Raw genomic sequence first — 19,087 nt, forward strand, 5'->3', positions numbered from 1 at the left:
ACTTGCAGCATAAGTTGTCAGTTTGTGAATGCATTTTTTGCAGTTGTTTGACAAAAGCTCAGCATAAATGTGGCACAAAAGGAGCAAATCCAAGATATAAGAATATAATAAACGACGGATAACAAATAATTCCATTTATTTAAGAAGAAAATAACTAGTTTCACAAATTTTCTTTGTGGAAAATATAAATGATATTAGGAACAGCAATGCACTATCCAATTTGATTTCCTATGCCTTTATTTTGAGGATAAATACTTTGTTTCTCTAAATTTTATTATAGAAAACATAAAAGAACTTTAAAAAAGTAATATATCCTCCTAGTTTACCAATAACAATGTTATTATAAACAAGTTACTCGCTAGCTTGACCTATATCGTCGTATATCGTTCGCTTTCCCTTTAACCCTGATAATTGATGCTTTATTTTCCTACTCACCACTGGATTGGAGCCCATTTTAACGTTCTTGGCCATGTCCATCATGTCCAGGGCCACCCGTGCCATGCACTTGGCGTGATCCTCACAGTGGTCAGGCAGCCCCGATACGGCCATGTACTTATCGCCAACGGTTTCCACCTGAAAGGATGAAAGGGACATGCCAATGAGTTCGTGCTATCGTGGGAAAATTGAGAGGTGACCCGAAAAAAGGGGGGCGAAACTGCATCGTTTTTGTGGCTGGGGTAAAAAGTGTAATTAAGTGGCCATAGCTATAGCCATCAGGCGACGTGCATTTGAACTCTGACCCCACCTTGTACACGTTCAGGTTACGCTTGGAGTCGGTTAGAGCGTCGAAGACCGTGTAGAGCTCGTTGAGCATTTTCACGATTTTCATGGCCCCATCGGGATCCGTGTTGGCCGCACAATATTGGCCAAAGCCCACGATGCCGGAGAACATCAGCGTCACGGAGTCGTAGCTGTCGAAATGGAAGTGAAAAAATACAAGTATTTGCCATAAATAAACACCAGAAAATATATAGTAAATTGTTTGTATTTTCTTTCAGCATATGGAAAGGCAATGCACAGAGAAAATAAAGGTATTTGTTTAGCTTAAAAATAAATTATTTCAGGTTTATAAATAAATAAATAAGTTGATAAATTGATGGTCAAAATAATGTCCTTTAAAAGATATATTTATGAATCGTATATCATTTTTTACTAAAGAATTCCTGGAAATTTTTCTCTGTATATATTTTCCCATTGGGAAACCAAACGGAAATTGACGTTTTCTTACCGTTTTGGCGGCACTGGACGCTGATGTCGTAACTCATTGGCCACCGACTTTGGCAGCACCGAATAGAGCAGCCTGTAAAGAGTGGAAAGCGGAAAAATGGCAGCAAAAGAATGCAGAGACATGGAAAAGTAATTTCAATTTCGCGCCTGAGAGAATGCCCGGTGTGCCATTAAGGAGTTGGCACACTGTCATTTGTCATTTGTCTTCTCGTCCTGTGCCACCTACCTGTCGGTCTTCTGCTTCTCACTCTCCAGATCGCGGAACGTTTGCTGCAGCTTGTCCGTGAGCATCTCCAGGTTCTTGGTGAGCTTGTACTCCGCCTCAAACTTCTCGGAGAGCAGTACCAGATCCCTGGCGGCGTCATGCAGCGGCACATCGGAAATGTAGAGTCCCTTCCTGCAAAGAAAAGGGACCAGGACACACACACATTCCACATTCCGGTGAGTTCAAAGATATGTGAATATAGAAGAATGCGGGGTTGTGGGTTAACTCAAATGTGGTCCTCAAAAGGGTTTTAGAAACATATTCTTCTAGTCCGAGTCTATTAAACCTTTTTAATATATTTTGGCTCGTTGTCTTAAAATCAAAGGATGTACCTTATTAAATCTTTAATAAAAGAAAGAAAAGAATTTCAATTTATATGTGTGTAAATACTTCTTAAAGCCTCCTCCTATACGTTTTTCTGGATTCGCCACTGACTGAAGCAAAGGAAAAATGACACGCATTTTGTTTTACTTAAGTCTTTGGGAATTGGCAAGGAAGTAAATAGACGCACAGGGCAAAATGAAATACGTTAAATCGGTGGGGAGTTGCTGCCTAAAAACACTTTTAATGTCAACCATAAATTTGGCTAGCTGAAGGCGCATTTGTTTCAATTTGACTGCTTGTGTAAAAACCCTAAGGTTATGGCTAATGCCACATTTAAGAGCTAATGTCCCATATTAAGGTTTGCTCAAAAATTAAACCAGGTAAAGGAAACATAACAATAGGTAGATCCAAGATATGTTGGGTGAAATATTAAAATTTGTGAAACAAGAAAGGAAACAAACTTCGGGAAGCTGATATTTATACACTCTTTTAGTTTGTAAATGAATTATTGAATCGAATCTGAAATCGACCATAAATATGCTTTAAATATTCGCATTCTTTCAATTGATATAAATTGATATTTTTATAAGTATATTTTTTGGTAAAATCTATTTTTAAAAATATCATAACTTGGTCAAAAAAGCATAAATTTCAATTCGGAAATTGTTCTTATGTTAGTTTTTATTGGCTTTAAAAATTTGCATACTCAGTTTATAATTTAAAAAAATTAGAAATTTTGGTCAATTTTTGACAATTTTAACAATTTTGACAAATTTTCAAAAAATCCAAAAAATTGTTTTTCACTGTCAAATGGCTAGATCGACTCTGACTGTTGATGCTGATCAAGAATATATATGATTTATAGGGTCTGAAATGGCTCCTTCAGATCTTTTCAAGCTTCTGACTTTAATTAAAATACGCTGAAAGGGTGCCTTTTCTAGTTTTGATATCAAATGGCAACTATGTAAAAATAAGTATTTTAAATGTAAAATATGTCTGTAACTATTTATAACAAAGATTATTAGCTTAAAAATTAGTTGGCTTAAAAGCTATATGCATACTTAGTCAGATCGTCCAGATTCATGACACTCGGATAGCATTGAAACAGTATTCGATCCGTTTCCGGAATGTACATCATTTGTCCCTGCGGAGCACACAAAAGAACAAGAAACAGATTATTTTTGTGGGTCGAAGGGTGAAACCATTACAATAAAATTGATTTTTATGCTGTATTTTGCGGTGGGCCTTAAGCAGGCATTAAGTTTAATGCCAGCTGACGGCTGTGCGTAAGGGTCCATTTGTTTCTGGGATTTTCATAACCGTTCCACACACACACTCACCTTCAGTCTCAAAAAGCGTTGTTCATGCCGGCTGCTCATGGCCCCCTGACGTGTCTGGAGCACATATATGGTGTTTATGTGGGACAGGATGTTCTCGAAGTTCAGTAGCAGGTGCGGCCGGATGGCCTCCACGACCTCTATCAGTGAGCAGTTTTCCTCGGCAACTCTGTGGAGTTCACAGAAAGAAATCAAAAGTAATATCATTTAAATGATACTGAATTTTTAGCAAATAAATATATCAGTTAATTATTGATTAAAAGACTAACCTGGGAATCACTCGGGATACGGCCTTGCCGGCCTGAACTACTTTCATTTGCCTATCGAACATCAGGTGGAAGGGAAACACCTTGCAGAATGTGGCGGGAGATATAAGTGGCGCTGTTTGGAGAAGAAATCAATTAAGCGTGGTAATTACCCTAAGTAAATCTAGCCTTACCTTCGCAGAGGAATTCCATGTCATCGGGCACCTCGTCCTTTTTGGCATCCACCTGGGACTTGGCCGCCACATTGATCTCCCGTATCAGGAACTGGACATGGTCGTATCGCTCAATATCGTCACTCTTGTTCTTTAGGAGGCGCAGGCACTTCTGCTCCTTGTCCGGATCGCAATCAAAGCTATCCTGGGCCATAGGGCAGGTATTCAGAGCTATGGGCGGTTCTTATAAAATAAAAATAATATAAACAAGATAAAACTAGAGTTTAAATTTAGATTTTTAATAAAAAATATGTATATTAAATTGAAAAACACAATTATAGCTTTCATATTTTCTTTGTGTTCAAATATTGACCACTCTTTGATACTAAGTAGATCGAATTATTTAAATTTTATGTAAATCTAATTTAGTTGCACTTTGCTTTCAGTCAAAGAAATTCTAATTAAGCCATTAAATTGTATACAAATTAGCGAATATGAGTCTGTTTTTTGCGTTAATGAAGTTTGTAAAAAAAAAATTGGTAAAACAAAACCTGGTTGCTATACAAAATATAAGTTCATTGTTAAGCTAGCTATATTTGTTATTTAATTTACCATCTCTTATCGGTATTTTTGTAAAATTCCATTAGTTAGCAAACAAAATCTGTCACTTTTAATAATTTGTATTTTCCTGACATTCGAAAAACAAAATATTTGTATATTACGCTTGCCAATGAATAAATAATTCTGTCATAAACAAATTTACTTCCACTTTGCTGTCATTTCGAATGGCCAAACAGAGCCATCAAGTTTTATTAAAATCAGAGCATGTCACAAAGTTTTTATTTCCCCGCTTTTAATGTATTATACAAATAAATGGAAATGCATAAATAAAACCGGCCAGTCAATACAATTTACATTTATTGTCATTCCAGCTCTGTGAATTCTGCAATATGTTAATCGCCACCACCATTTCTCCCTTTCTTTTTTATTCATACTATTATTTTTTCTGCTATGGCGGCCATTTCATTTACCTGTCTCGCTGGCTATCTGCTGGCCATCGTTGTTGTTGTTCACATTGACGTTGCCGTTGTTGGCCAGGCCATTATTGTTGCTGCCGTTGTGATTATTGTTTCGCTCGGCATCCTGCGAAGAAGGTGCCAGGACAACCGTAGCAGCTCCTGTGCCCATGCCCGTCGCCATCGCCGTTGCATCAGCCTCCAATTGCTGCTGCTCCCGGGCGATGGCCCTTTCCTTCTCGGCCTCGTCAATGGGCTCACCCTTGCGCTTCACAATGTCGATTTCCACCTCGACGCCATGCAGCTTGGATGCAACGGCCTGTGAGGGAGATATGGTGTCAATGGGGCTCGGATTCACGAAATGGGGATAAAGTTTATATAGAAAGCACCCAGGAATACTTAAGTAAACTATATTTGAGCTAAAACATGACTCTGCCATAAAATGAAATCATTTCTACATATAAAACAAAACGTTTCTTAATGAAACTAATTTATATTTATATACTTGAAAGCATCTGGAAATATTATTTTCTTTGAGTGTAAGATCCACTGTCGTCTCACCTTGACTATTCCGATGACGATGTGCTCGAGGCCAGGCCGTTCTGAGTAGTAATGCAACAGCAGCTCGCCATCCTTCTCCGTGCACCGGAAGGAAGGAGCCCGCATTCCCGGATATAGGGTGCCCAAGTGGTCGTGCAGGGCATCCAGGTTCTGAAAAGGTTTAAATAAAGATGAAGACAAAAAAGCAAATACAATTTAACAACATATAAAACACATTTCAATTCTTACTATCCCATAAAATATATTAAATCAATAAAAGTCTGATATAATCAATTGCCTACCCATGTTTTTTTCAAATTTAATCAGAGGGATAAATTAATTTCCATAAACTCTACTCAAGTATGATAATTCTCGTACGTATTAATTAAATAGATTTTTATTAATTTCACATTTTTGTGATAATTTAATAACATTATTGATTTAAATAAGAGATAGTTTTCCATTTGATTTTAAAGCTTCAACACTTTGCAAATTTATCTTCGTAGAAATGTAAACATCAAAAGTAAGGAAAATTCTTAGAAAAGTTAAAATATTTTGATTGAACTCTATTTCTTCGAAGGCTTGTATTAATCTAGAAATAATTCTCTGTCTAAATGACCCTTAATTTATTTAAGCAAATTGATGGCGCATTCTCAATGTTTGTTTTTCTCTGTGTGGTTTTGTTGTTTGTTGATGTTGCGGTGCAGACGAAAAAATTCAATTTCATTTTTCATTATGACAAAGGATTCGAGAGGAGCATTTGCGGTGAAAAATGTGGAAAATTGAAAATAAATCGAATGTGAGTGCAACAAAAGGCGCCCAGGGAGGTGATTTCGATAGGGTGTCCTGTGAGGACAATCCCTGGAAAACGGATACCGGGGAGTGGCGGATGGACTCGGGGTTGGGTTGCCGCCTGAGTGGGCGATGTGTGTGCGCTCAAGCAAAATACTTAATGCTTATCAATGATGGCGATGTGTCGATGTCGATGTCGATGGCGGTGACTGAAACTGCCAAGGGAGCAGCGGTAGCATAAAAAATGACTTCGACGGCAAGTGGCAAATGCAATTGAGCGGCAGATGCATGGGAAATGAGTGTGAAATGGCATTCAATTAAGTAAACTACAGGGCTGTATTGAGTAAATAAGGCCGTACCTGCAGGAAATCCCGTGGCGTGGCTCCCAGCACTTGCAGGATCTTATCGTAGCCAGAGTCCTGGCAGAACTCGAAGAAGGTCTTCCCGAACAGCTCCAGGATGTCGTCTGCGGGTATATCTGTGTGTTTTTTTTGTAGTTAGAAGGATGAAAAGAGGGAAAGAGAGATATTAACGAGCTGGTCCTTTAATGGCTCGCACACACGTGAGCAGCTCGCCGTGGTCATAATCTGTTGGCCAAAGCATATGCTTTGTGTCAGGAATAATAAAAGGAGGAGAAACAATGGGGCACAATGAAAATATGCACGAGGAAAAAGAAAGGAAAAAGTAAATAAGATAATAAAAAAAAAATATGAATGGAAAGTACTACAAATATACAATAAATAGTATTACTTAATAAAAGTATTACGTTTAAAAATAAACCCATAGCATAATAACACCTGTGGAGGTAATTAAATAAATAATAGTAAAATAAATACTAAATATGATTGCATATTGTATCTTTTATATATAATTTAAAAAAATATTTTTACAGTGTAGTGTGGAAACTAACTACTTACTGAGTATCTCGACAGCTGCTCCAATTAGATTGTATGTTATTTCATCGTCGTAAATTTGTCGCACCAGAAACTGTCCCTCCATGCTGACCATGGCCTTTTTTCTGAATGCCGAGCCAAAAATAAGCAGCCATCAAAATCGAGTCAGGCGAAACCGCAAAATGGAAGGGTTTTTTTTTCCAGCGTGTGGGTTAGGTTCGTTTTGGGGGGCGGGCGTTGGAAAAAAGAGAAAGAGAGTGGCAAATACATTAATTTTAATTAAATTGCTTCTGTGCTCGTGAATTTATGAGCGAGTGGCTGGCATTCCTCCTGCCTGTCTGTGTGTGTTCGTACGGGTTTCGGGCATTTTCCGGTGAGGGGAATTTGAGCTTCCTGATGCTGGAAAGCTGCTGCCCATATGGCGGTCACTTTATATGCTCTTTCATATTTATGTTTTTAATTAAGCAATGAAGACAAAATAAAGCCCCTGAAATGAGAATTCTCGGTCAGAGCTTTAAAGTGCGGACAGGGGTTTCGGTTTGTCCATTCTTTTTTAATTTTGTTGAAGGGAATTTTAAGCTTTTTGGTTCTTTTTATTCTATGAAGGGGTCGAATAAGATTGAATAGAAATGTTTTGGCCTCTATTAAAATTTGTTTTTCGGGGAATTGCTTTATTATTTAAGAGAATGAATGTGTAAGCTGTAAGGTATTTTCCTTTAGGAATCTGTAGGTTTAATTATTACTTATTAGGTTTATTTAAAATTGTTTATATTTAAACATAACTATTGTTAATACTTAAATTTATATGAACTCTTGTAAAGAAATTATCTGGGTGAATGCAAATAAAGTCTGCAAGCAGTTCACCAACTTCCGGTTCACTTGCTTTTGAGTTTACTTGGGAAAAGCAGTTCATCTTGCACATATGTGCACTTCCTGTTTTTTCTGCTAACATAACATTCTTGGCCTTTTCTGCTTTCCAATAAAACCAACTATTTCCTTTCTTGCTGGCTATTAAACAAAAAGGCTTTTCAGCATTAAAATACTTTAAGTTCCTACCAAAAGTTAACAAAGTTTTAAAGTAACAAACTTGGACGCGATTTGCATTGAATAACAATAATAGAAGAAAATGTAAAAAGGCCCTTGGCTGGCTCTCTCGCAGCTTTCCCTTTTTTTGTGAACATCGTGCAAATCGACTTTATTATTTAATAGAACTTGTGCCAAGCTGTTACCAAAACAAATTGAATACAACGTGCCGGCAGTGAAAGTATTCCCGAGGAAAAAAAAGCAACGGCTAGGAAACGGCGGGAAAAGCGCCAGCGTTGCAGAATTGAACATGAAAATCGAGGTGGAAAAGGGTGGTGAAGGGCGAAGCTAGAGAAGAAAAAAAGGACGAAGAAGAAAGTAATAGAAAAGTAGATTTTGTACGTGCGAAAGTTTTTCCATTTTCCCCCACGCAAAACTTCTGATTTGTCGAGTAAGTGGGCGTGGCAACGTGGCATCGCCGGTGAGCAAAAGTGAGACGAAGGTGGCCTGGTATTTCATTATTGCTCATTTCAAATGCGAGCTGCAGCCGAAGGGAAAAACCTTCACAGATGTTGTAGGATTGCGAAATGTGTCGACAGCTGTCGCAGAAATGTGAGAAATATTTGCACTCGTCTCCTGATTGAGTTGCATTTTATTCCCTATTTTTTTCCTACTTTTTTTATTTAATTTTGCAATTCCTCATACAAACACACGCAATCTCGGATACGTATTTTATTGTGTGTGCTGAGTTTTAATTTCCTGAACTGGCAGCGGACATTGAATAGGAAACCGGAACACGAAAAGAAGCCAGCAGCATCCTTCCAAGGCGATTTCTGCATGTTACACACCGAAATGGAAATTGATTTTCGCCTTGCAATTTATTATTCCATGAAATATGGCGTGCGGTCTGGATGAGAGGAGCACCGAAACTCAAGACCAAGATTTATGCCAAGTGCATGCATAAGTTTCACGGTCTCAAATGTCTGGCTCCACAGCTCCTTAAATGCCCAGTGAAGTGGAAGTGAAGATTGTAGCTTATTTTACACACAATTTTGGCTCCCTTTAATTGTGGACGGAAGAAGCTTTTAGACTCTCAATAAATGCTACTATCTGCTTCCATAGCCGATTTAATTTAATTTCATAAAGTCAACTTTGCCACAGCAAATGTCTATCATTTTTATTGTGCCAGCAAGGCAACATTTTGTGCCGTAAATTAAATTATACCGCACGTTTTACCTGCCGCCCAACACTGCGTATGATTGATTTTTATTGATTTAAATGTGCGTGAGAGAGTGTGTAGGTGTGTGTGTGTGTGAAGCTGTGTTGTGTCTGTCTCAGTGCTCAGTGTCTGCTTTTTGCGAGCGTCTTTTGATCGACAACTTAATTGAAAAAGTTAATGTGCGTGCGCTGGAGAAAACGAAATTTGTCCATTGGATTTGGGCACGTTTCGGTCTTGAGTTTTTTTGTTGCGGCGCCCCTAATGCAATTTGTCATTAACTCCCCGGGCGGGTGCACACACAGTAAAAAAGTTTGCCATTTAATTTCTCACATAAGCGTCAATTAATTGGTGCTGTAAAAATTAATTACGTACACACGCAGGCGATTTATGGCCATAATACTGCCATCTTTCCTCCTGCCACGAAACCTTTCTGTGGCGTATTGCGTATACGCCACGTGGTAGCGTTGGCCCGGCAAATGCAAGACGACACTTAGTAGCATCCTCCCATCGCTTTCATTACAAATTCAATTTCCGCCCCGGCCGCCGTCCAAGCTTACCCTGATCGTCATCCTGCCATCCTGCTGGGTTGGATGCTGGATGCTGGTCGCCCTTTAAACTCATTTAAATATTGTTTACGCCGTGACAACGACAACCAAAGGCGGCCGAAACTAAGTGGCTTAATCTGCCAAACGGCGAGAGCCGCCAAAGAAATATGAAAACATTTCGCGCCTAAGTAGCTTAGGCCAACGCCCCGGCAGTTCGTCCAAGTGTTTTTGTTTTCATTTCTCGCCCCGCACTATTGGCCATCATTGTTGGTTTAAGTTTCACGCGCATTGCCTTTTCAGGCCAAGCCAACAAATCGAAAGCAGCGAAATATATAGCGTTTATATATATTCGATTTACAAAAGTGCTGGCAATTTGAAGATAGATTTCCTTCAAGAAGTTGAAGGAGCAGATGTCTTATGCCAGAATGTATGTCAATTTAATATTATTACTATTATTTTAAATAAGTTTTCAGGTATTAAATATAGGAACATAAATATAATAAAGGAAAATTTAATAATTAGATGTATTAATTTGAAATATACTTAACATTTTATAATAAATTTATAAACTAAATTTACATAAACTGGGTTGTTATGTATTAAAGCATTTTGATGACTTGTTATAGTAAAAATCCTTTAACCATAGATTTAGAGCAGTAAAGTAATTTTAATCCATTATTTTCCAATATTTTTCAACTACTTTACATTATTTTAAGTTCCTCTAATTCTTATTAAAATGAAATAAAAGTATTTTTTATACCAAAAGAGAGGCCAAACTGCCATCACTGGTGTAAATATCCCCGGTCAGGCCACTGCTTTGGTTTTGGAAGCTCTCGCGTGTAAATATTATTATTTAATATGCCAATCGCTGGGCCAGTCCCTGCCCACGTGTCCTTAAACTGAGTGAGACAGAGAGAGAGAGAGAGAAAGGGAAAGGGAAAGTGGAAAAAAAGGGAGAAAAATATCCTCACTCGGAATGCTCAAAGCGTGGAATTTACGCGCCACTGACACGCTCTCTAACTCTCGTTGCCCTCCTTGTATTCCCTCGAATTCCCACAGGTCCTTCTCACATGATTCTCGCTTTTTATGGCCGGGCATTAAATCGCTTTATTATGAACTACTTGTTGACTTTTGGCAGCTGAAACTTTAAGTTGCGTGGCAAATGTCAGACCGCAAAGTGCGTTAAATCCATAATCAATCAGCTAATTCAAGCCTGACTTATTGTGCGGTTTGAGTTGGAATTTCTAATGAATTCTTTTAGGAATTGAACGATCAGCCTGCCCGCATTTAATTGCGGTTGCCGTTTGTGTCTTTAACTCGGGAAAATCAGCCAACAGCTGGTTCTGACGTGAACCACAAAAGTTGTGGCTGCCCGGAATGTGGGATGAACATGCAACGGGGGGAGACCAGACAATTGTGGTTAAAATTTTAGAAAAATAGTATTATTATTTATTATCAATAATTAGTAGTTATAGCTTAATAAGCAATTCAGGTAATTTTTGACTTCCTTCCATTGTCAAACTTTCCCTTTTCCAGATATATATGTGTTAAGAAGTCCTTAAATTCTATTATTTTTCCCACAACTGTTTGAGTGCATGTTATGCGCCTCCTGAAACCCATATACACACATGTATATGCGCTCAAACTAACCGACATTAGCGCATTTTCCTGGCAGGCACTTAGCCAAAGAGCGAATTGCAGCAGAAACTCATCCAATTCGGCCTTGCTCCAGTGAGGTGAGAATGAATTCTTGGCCTAATGTGCGACACACTTGGCTTAAATATACGAGTTAAATGCTTCCAGCCATTCAAGCAGAGTATAGAGTATTTCAAAGTCATTGCTAAAGTTGGAAAGTTGCATTGGAAAATTTTTACAAGTAGCTGCAGCCACCGCCAAGAAAAAGTGCTCGGTGGAGGAAAGGAAACGAAATAAGGTTAAAAGCCACTTAAGACTCGGGCAAGTTAATGTGGCACATAACTCAAGTGAGTCACATGTTTTATTGTCCACACTTTGGTTAGAGGACGCTGGTTGGTGGCCGCCTGCAGTTCGCAGGAAAGCGGGGCCAAGCCTGGGACTTGGCCAGGGTCAAGACAAATTAGCTGTGAGCTTAGCTTTGGTCTAAAGCCAGCGGCGGGAAATTAACATCGAAATTACAGCCATTGCACATGGGGGAAAGTTGAAGAAAATTAACGGCCAAAACTGCGATGCTACAAAACTATAAAGTTTTTTAAAAGTCTGTAAAATTTTTTTTTTTCCTCTGTTGTGGCAATATTATTATTTGCCTATTTTTAGTTGGAAATATATATTTTTTCATGCATTTTTAATGCCGCTAAAGGGTTGTTATTTCTAGCATAAAATTCACCATTTAGGCTGTGCTTTTCTCTACGTGTGGTGTGTCTGTAATCCCTGAGGCGTGTTATTCAAATCAGGAAGAAGTCGGCGAAGCCAATCCCCTAGTTGTTCTCCCACTGAGCATAAAGGCCTTCCTCCCCCTGGGGATACCTACTTTTTGGCTGGGTCTGGAGTGGTCCTGTCTGCTCGTCTCGTGTGTATTTGTATGCGATTAGCGTTAAACCGCTGCCAAGCAATTCACATGCAGACGTGATGTACGTCGTTAATGATGAAGGACACTGAATCTGAGGCAGAATCTAAATCTGAAACTGAATCTGGATACAGCCCACGCTCATCATCATCATCATCCTCATCCTCATCGCAGTCAGTGTCACTGTCCCTGTCGTCGTCTTCGTCATTGTCATTGCCATTGGCTCCGTCAAGTCGATTTTACTGGGGATTAGCATTTTTACTGCCGTTAAGTTGCGGCGGTGGCCATGGGGCGTATGATTAACCTTTAATGCAGCCTCAAGTGTGTGCGTCGCACCTAGTGACAATGGAGGGACATCTCTCGGAAAAGCCCAGGAGGAGAAGCACAAAAAAAAAGAAAGGAGCAGCAAAATGAATGAATCGCACTTTTGGCCGGGCCCATTAATAACTGTCCATATGCAGGCACAAACCACCCACAATTTTTCTCATTTCATTTTTTTCCTTCTTTTTGCTTCCTTTAGTCTTGGCCAGGAAGGTCATTTATTACCGACAGTGTCCATCGATTGACTCGCCCTCGGATTCGTTGTCTCCCGGCCATTTGCTTTTTATCTACGCATGCACTGTGACATCCCGAAATTAGGACATCATTAGCAACTGTCGATATCGCCGCCGATGCTCACTGATAAATGTTGAACAAGCCAAAGCCCATCGCCCGCTGGGAATTTGCGGTAGAGTACCCTCTACCCATTCCACTGTGCCACCACCACCACCACCACCACCAACCACACCACAGCAGCCGCAGCCCCACTGTGCCGGATTTTCGGTTTCGAGAGCGAAAGCAAAAAATTAAGCTGCGTGTGGGTCTGTAACGCAATTAGTTTTTAAAGCTGTCCTAAGGCGGAATTACGGGGAAATTAACTTTATTGTATGCCAAGCAGATTCTCCATTGGTCGGGCGTCAGCTTTAACAGATGGGATCCTTGTGCAGTGCAATAAAAAATTCAGGATGGGGTTTTAGAAGGCCTAATATAGAATCTTCTGCCCTTAGGAGACTGATTTAATAAAGGGATTTAAGAGGATGGAAACGATTTTTGAGAGATTTTTGTATACTAAAAGTTAGGGTTTTGAAATGAGAATTATTTTGATGATTTTGTAATCAATACCCTACTTTAAGAAAATCGTTTTTTATATTTATAATATATTGATTTAATATATTTGAAATATTAATTCAAATTTCTGGCATATTTTCTAAAGTAATTTGTATCATAAATAAATGAAGTTCCCGTGCTATATGTGACTCTTCAAATTGAAACTATTTTCATCAATTCAAAATTACTATTCTGATAAATAATTTATTAAATTTCCATTTCCCTTTTGCCTTTGCTAAGTGTAGAAAGCTCAACTCCATTTCATACGTGCTCTTGGTCACGCCTGAAAAATGGAATTGCGATCGAATCGAATGGGAAATTCGATTTACATTTTCAACTAGCCGTTGCCAACTCCGGGCCCTAACACAATTTGCAATGGCCGCCTGTCCGGAACCAATTCTATGCACAAATTTGCTCTCCAGCTCTCCATCCTCGAAATCCCAGTCCTAATGATGGCCGGCGGCCAAGGCTCGGCTCAAAGCTGATGCCTCGCAAGGCCAACAGAAAATGGCGCAAAATTTGCGGAGGCACTAGGCAACACTTCCGGCTTTGACAGCCATGTTTCTGCACTTGCAGTGCCTTGTTTTGCTGTAAAATGCAAATGAGCGGGAAGTATCTGTGGATATCATCGGAGAATCGTAGAAATCTCGGGACAAAAGTTGCATAAAACATATGAAAAACATGCGGAATGTCTACGATGCGAGGACATGATTTCAATATGGAGATTGCAGGCCAAAAGTGCAATTTCGAAATGCTTCAAAATGCGCCCTGGGAGAGCCCTCTGTGGTTTTTAGTTTTATTAAAAAACAAGAAAGGGGAAGTTAATTCGGAAAACCGAAGTTTATATGCCCTTGCAAATTCTCTAAACTTTAAATATTCGAAGTTTTTGAATTAAAATTTATCAAAGTTTTTATATGACAATTTTTGGGCAATGATCAATATTTAAAAATATCATAACTTGGTCAAAAATTAATTAATTTCAATTCGGAAAGCTTTTCTATGTTAGTTTTTGTTAGGTTAATAAATATGCATATTCAATTTTAAATTTAAAGAAATCCAAAATTTTGTCAATTTTTGACATTTTTAATGATGTAACCCCTTATAAAAATATTAAAATTTTGAAAAAGTTATTTTTCGACCGTACATGCCTAGATTAACTCAGTTTTTAATGCTGATCAATAATATATATGATTTATAGGGATGCAAATGACTCTTTCACTTCGTTACAAGCTTCAGACTAAAATCATAATACCACGAAAAAAGGATATAAAAAACACCACTCTACTTGTGTAAAAAATGACCTGGAATGGTGGGAAAACGTTTAAGCTACGCTCTGTTGGTCTGGTGTAGCTGCCGGCAGCTGACCCCCTCATATGGGGAAAATAAATTGCTTTTAAGCGACGTGTCCTGCGCGCTCTCTCTCTCTTTCTGTTGTCCCCGAAGGACCTCGGGTGTGGCGGTATTCGCAAAATGCAATAAATACAAATTTCAGTGATGCATTTATGCGCGAAATACGTGCATAGTCACTATTCCCTTCTCTACTGGTTGGGCGGTTATTTAATTATACGCCAGAGAGCAGTGGGTCCAAAAAGTAGTGACTAACTAACTAGACATTGCGTATGCGCCCTGTGGGCGGCCGAACATATTTTCGACTGCCATATTTAATTAAAAAGTGTGACGAGACGGGGCCGCACCATAACCAGTTTGTGCATAATTAATGACCACTGTATCATGGAATTATTATTACAAATTAATGGAATTTTCTGTGGTGTTTAGTTCGTGCGAAAGCCATGGAATATGTAATTAGCTGGTGCCGTCAAGTGAATTGAAAGCAATTCAAAAACTGACAGACCAATGGGAACCAGACCTTTGGCAAAATTTCCAAGGGTTGGGTGGTGTCAGAACACCAAAGTTGTGTGCTTAGGCAAAGGCGGTTGAAAGACAAATATTTGATTTTACCCTGTAGCAAGATGTTTCATTTGGGGTATGTTGAGATGTATTCAATGTTGAATAAGGCATTCATTTTTCAGTAAATATTTAGAGATATATAATCTTACATTTTTTAGATCTAATTTTAATAGGTATTTTATTAAAGTATGCCTTACAGGAGGTAAGCTGCAGATGAACGTAATATCTTTAATATATAAGATGGAAATAAATTATTTTAACAAATACTAAAGACATTTTAATGGATTTTCTATAAATTCCTTAAACTACAAAGCCTTTACGGTACTTTTGCTTTATTATTTCTATAAACTCTATTTAAATAACCTTACTAAGTATAATCATTCCTCCCATTGCATGCCTCATAATCACTTTTATAAATTATAGCCGTCATTCAATATTAATAATATTGACGTAATTTAAGGTTTCGTGTTACACAAATGGCGTTTTATGTTAACTATTACACTTTGCTAGGATACTACAGGATAACTTCCTCCACTCCCTCTTGTCAAGTCGATTAATAATGGCGATTCAGTTTGCCTTTGCCTGCTTAATGGCTGGCTACAATCAGCCGGCAGTCGCTCAAGTGGCTGCTCCGCGTTGTCTTGACTATAATTAGCCTCCTTGTGCTCCATTTTATTTAGATTATTGCACACCATTTGACTTTAACGCACGAAAGGACACTCGGGGGCCAGTCATTGTCCCTATTGACAAGCCATTAAATGCGATAATGCCCGACTGGCGGTGAATTGAAGGCGTCAAGTCCAACATTGCGTATGCGCAACTTGCCAGCCGCACGCACGCAACGCATAATTCATAAAGCGATAAAAGTGGAGGACATAAAAACGCCCAAAACGGAAAACTTTCCACAATAAACTGCGGATTTATAGTGAGCGGGGTGGAATTATATCTGCGAAGATGCCACTCGGATGCAGGATGAAGGAGATACCCAGGTTTTTTGGCCAAAAAATATGAAGCAATCAAACAGACAATAAATGAAGCTAAAGGAGTCTCGCGCACGCCAAGCCAAAGAAATGCAATCAAAGCAAAAAGTAATCTCGGCGATAAGTGCGAAAACGTGTCAAATGCCAGGATGCCAAAAGAGGGGCGTGGCTGCATCTGACAGGGAGCAGCTTGCCCGCATCACGGCAGTCAATAAAGCGTAACAATATTTCCCGTGCTCTGTACGCCGAAAAACAGTTGACAAAATGGCGACGACAGTTGGAGCGGCAATATGAAAATATTGTGAATGCAAAAAGTTGAGGAAACGGATGTAGAATGAAGGGTGAACAGGTGCCTCTTCTGCACTGCTTGTGGTTTGTTTGTTTTCGTGTTTGAGTTTGAGGCTGCCTGCGGCACAGTTTGTTGCCAGCTGTCAGCTGAGCTTGTGAGTTTGAGTTTAGCCAAAAGTTTGCTTCATTTTTTTTTTTTTTTTTTGGCCAGGCTAACGCACATTTTTTGACGCATTAGCACGCACACGTTGCTCTCAGCTCTGGGAACTCCTCAACTCGTTACAAGCCTCAAAAATGCCATTTCCCTTCCATACATATATGTTATATATACACACTCGAAAATCGACTCGAATTTCCATAATGTGTGCCATGAAAATGCGATCGATTTTCGTGTGAGTGCGGCAAACAACAGAGAGGAAAAAAAGACATAATGGTGCGGGCGTGGTGGCTCTCAGTGTATGAGGAGTGAGGAGTTCCTATGAATAACTAACAAAAAAAGAAGAAAATAACATGGGCAAAAAAGTCAGGTCATTGGTGGGGGTGTGTGAGTGGGCGACTAATGGCCCAAAGTAACCGAAAAAAATAAGCTGAGCGCGTATCAAAGCCATATATAAATAATTTTTGGGAGTGAGTCCTTGTGACTGAAACCGAGACTGAGGCAGAGGCTGAGTGTTTGCAAATGCGCTTTTAATGGCAACGAAGGATTCCTCATTCGCAAAAATGCCTGCAATCAAATGAGATCGTAGCCAAGGACCAAGTGTCCTGGGCAGGATGCTTGACAAAACGCTGGCTGATTGCTTTTCCTTCACGCCGAACCTCACGATGATGGAAATTCCAGTCAAGCGAAATGAAGATTGATGGATTTTCAGTATTTGTCAGCAGTTGCCATCAAACCCCTTCTCCCTCTTTCTACCCCCCAGAAAACCTAATAAGTCGCAAAAATATTTGGTAAACGGAACACATTCTAACGTGTTCGCCTCAAAAATTTTTCAACAAATTTACATTTAATATGACAAGGCGGCGGTAACGTGCCCGGAAAACTTTTCTAGTCATATATCAAACCCTTGACAGAAGGGGAACTTCACCTGTCCCCTGGATTTCCCTGCTTCTGGGGAGCTTTGAATACCATTTCAAGCTGCTAAAAGCACTCGACACTTAAGCAAATTAGTGAGTGATATCATTCCTGCACGCATTAAATCAGGCTAAAAGGGTAGGGTATGAGTGAGAGGGATCGGGATTGGAACCCATTAGCGAGAATTGGCCACTGACCAGCGCATCAGCAGCTGCGGCTCATATGACATAACATACTCAGTATATACACACACAGTGAGTGTATGAGTTGCCTGACATATTGACACACTCTGGCACACAAAGGGCCAAAAGCAAATCCAATTCCAGCACATGACAAGCCAAGCCAAGCCGAGCCAAGTCAAGTCAAGCAGAGCCGCCTAATACCTCAACTCGCTCCCTCTCCTGTGGCCGCATTGTGGCTGTGGTCTGTGCTGTAAACCATTTTATAGGCAAATCGATTTTTGTCTAAAGTGCCACAAACACGCACAAACAGCGACGGCAACAACAGAAACAAAAACGGCGGCAGTGACGATAACAATAAAGGCCACTGTCGCAACAATATCAACAGCAACAACAGATGAAAGACTCGGAAAAACAGGGAAAATAACAATAAAGCGAATGGACGCTTGTTGCGAGTGTATTAGTTGAAGAGCAGACACTGTGATAACGCGGTTAAAATTAAGGGATTAAATTAAAATTATACCTAATGTGACCTATATACAATACATTTCAGTTACAGCTTAGATCAAGAAACACTTTTCACATAGTTTTCTACCATTAGCTTTTTATAATTTGAATGTCCATATTTTAAGGAACCTTTCAGATTTAATATTTTAAGATACCTGGATGACTTTAGATACATTTCTCTCTCTGCACTCTACCAGACAGCCGAACTCTCAGTTAATGTGAAGGCCCTTAGCTATCTTGTGGATTCCATCTCTGCTTTAAACTTGAAGTCTTTGCCTTGAATCCTCTTACCCTTGGCTCATACATCGGCATCTTGTTTAGGCAAATTAATGAGACTTATTTGCAGATTGATGTGCTGCAATTATGCGCCCAGACCAAGTAGCATAAAGCACTTAGCGCTCTGATTCTGATTAAGTGAGCGCAAACACGAGAAGTGAGACTTTACAAAGGCGGAGCCATCTTTAAGATCTCGACCCTGAATAGGGGCTTTAAAAGCAATCAGCGATGGGCAGACAAAGGGGTAGGGACCGCAGACCGACGAACAACTATCACTCAATGCGGTCAGCTGGATGTCAATCAAGGCGAATGCCATTGCCAATGCCACGGGGAAAGCCATAAGGGAAAAGCCAGAGAAGGCAAACCCCTCCACGCACGTGCATACACCCAACTGTACAGGTTTTCCAGCCTTTTCTTCTGTCCCTTGGCGGCCTCGGTTTTTCTCTTACTTTTGTATACCCTTTAATTGTAGTTATTTAAGGATTAATTGTAATCGTAAAAAAAGAAATATATAGAATGTCTGAGAACAAAAAACCACAAGACGTAAAGCCAAAATATTATTTTTTCACTAGTGTTCTGGTATATTTCTT

At 39.4% G+C, this 19,087-nt stretch overlaps 1 protein-coding gene across 3 annotated transcripts in view; it reads right to left on the reverse strand.

Moving 5' to 3' along the window:
• Positions 1–19,087, reverse strand: part of Gycbeta100B (guanylate cyclase soluble subunit beta-1-like) — a 59,118-nt gene that overhangs the window by 32,440 nt on the left and 7,591 nt on the right. For all 3 annotated transcript variants that reach the window (XM_020955587.2, XM_020955586.2, XM_086840580.1), the window contains exons 4-15: positions 6,837–6,937; positions 6,279–6,397; positions 5,149–5,298; positions 4,603–4,906; positions 3,593–3,814; positions 3,423–3,534; positions 3,157–3,322; positions 2,878–2,960; positions 1,454–1,624; positions 1,229–1,300; positions 746–911; positions 436–573 (exon numbers count right to left, since the gene is read on the reverse strand). In XM_020955587.2, coding sequence (XP_020811246.2) covers positions 436–573; positions 746–911; positions 1,229–1,300; positions 1,454–1,624; positions 2,878–2,960; positions 3,157–3,322; positions 3,423–3,534; positions 3,593–3,814; positions 4,603–4,906; positions 5,149–5,298; positions 6,279–6,397; positions 6,837–6,937 — 1,804 coding nt within the window. The remainder of the gene's footprint in view (positions 1–435; positions 574–745; positions 912–1,228; positions 1,301–1,453; positions 1,625–2,877; positions 2,961–3,156; positions 3,323–3,422; positions 3,535–3,592; positions 3,815–4,602; positions 4,907–5,148; positions 5,299–6,278; positions 6,398–6,836; positions 6,938–19,087) is intronic.

The sequence above is a fragment of the Drosophila serrata genome, unplaced genomic scaffold (assembly GCF_035046125.1).
Source record: "Drosophila serrata isolate PLE 108 unplaced genomic scaffold, ASM3504612v1 contig_382, whole genome shotgun sequence".
Taxonomy (NCBI): domain Eukaryota; kingdom Metazoa; phylum Arthropoda; class Insecta; order Diptera; family Drosophilidae; genus Drosophila; species Drosophila serrata.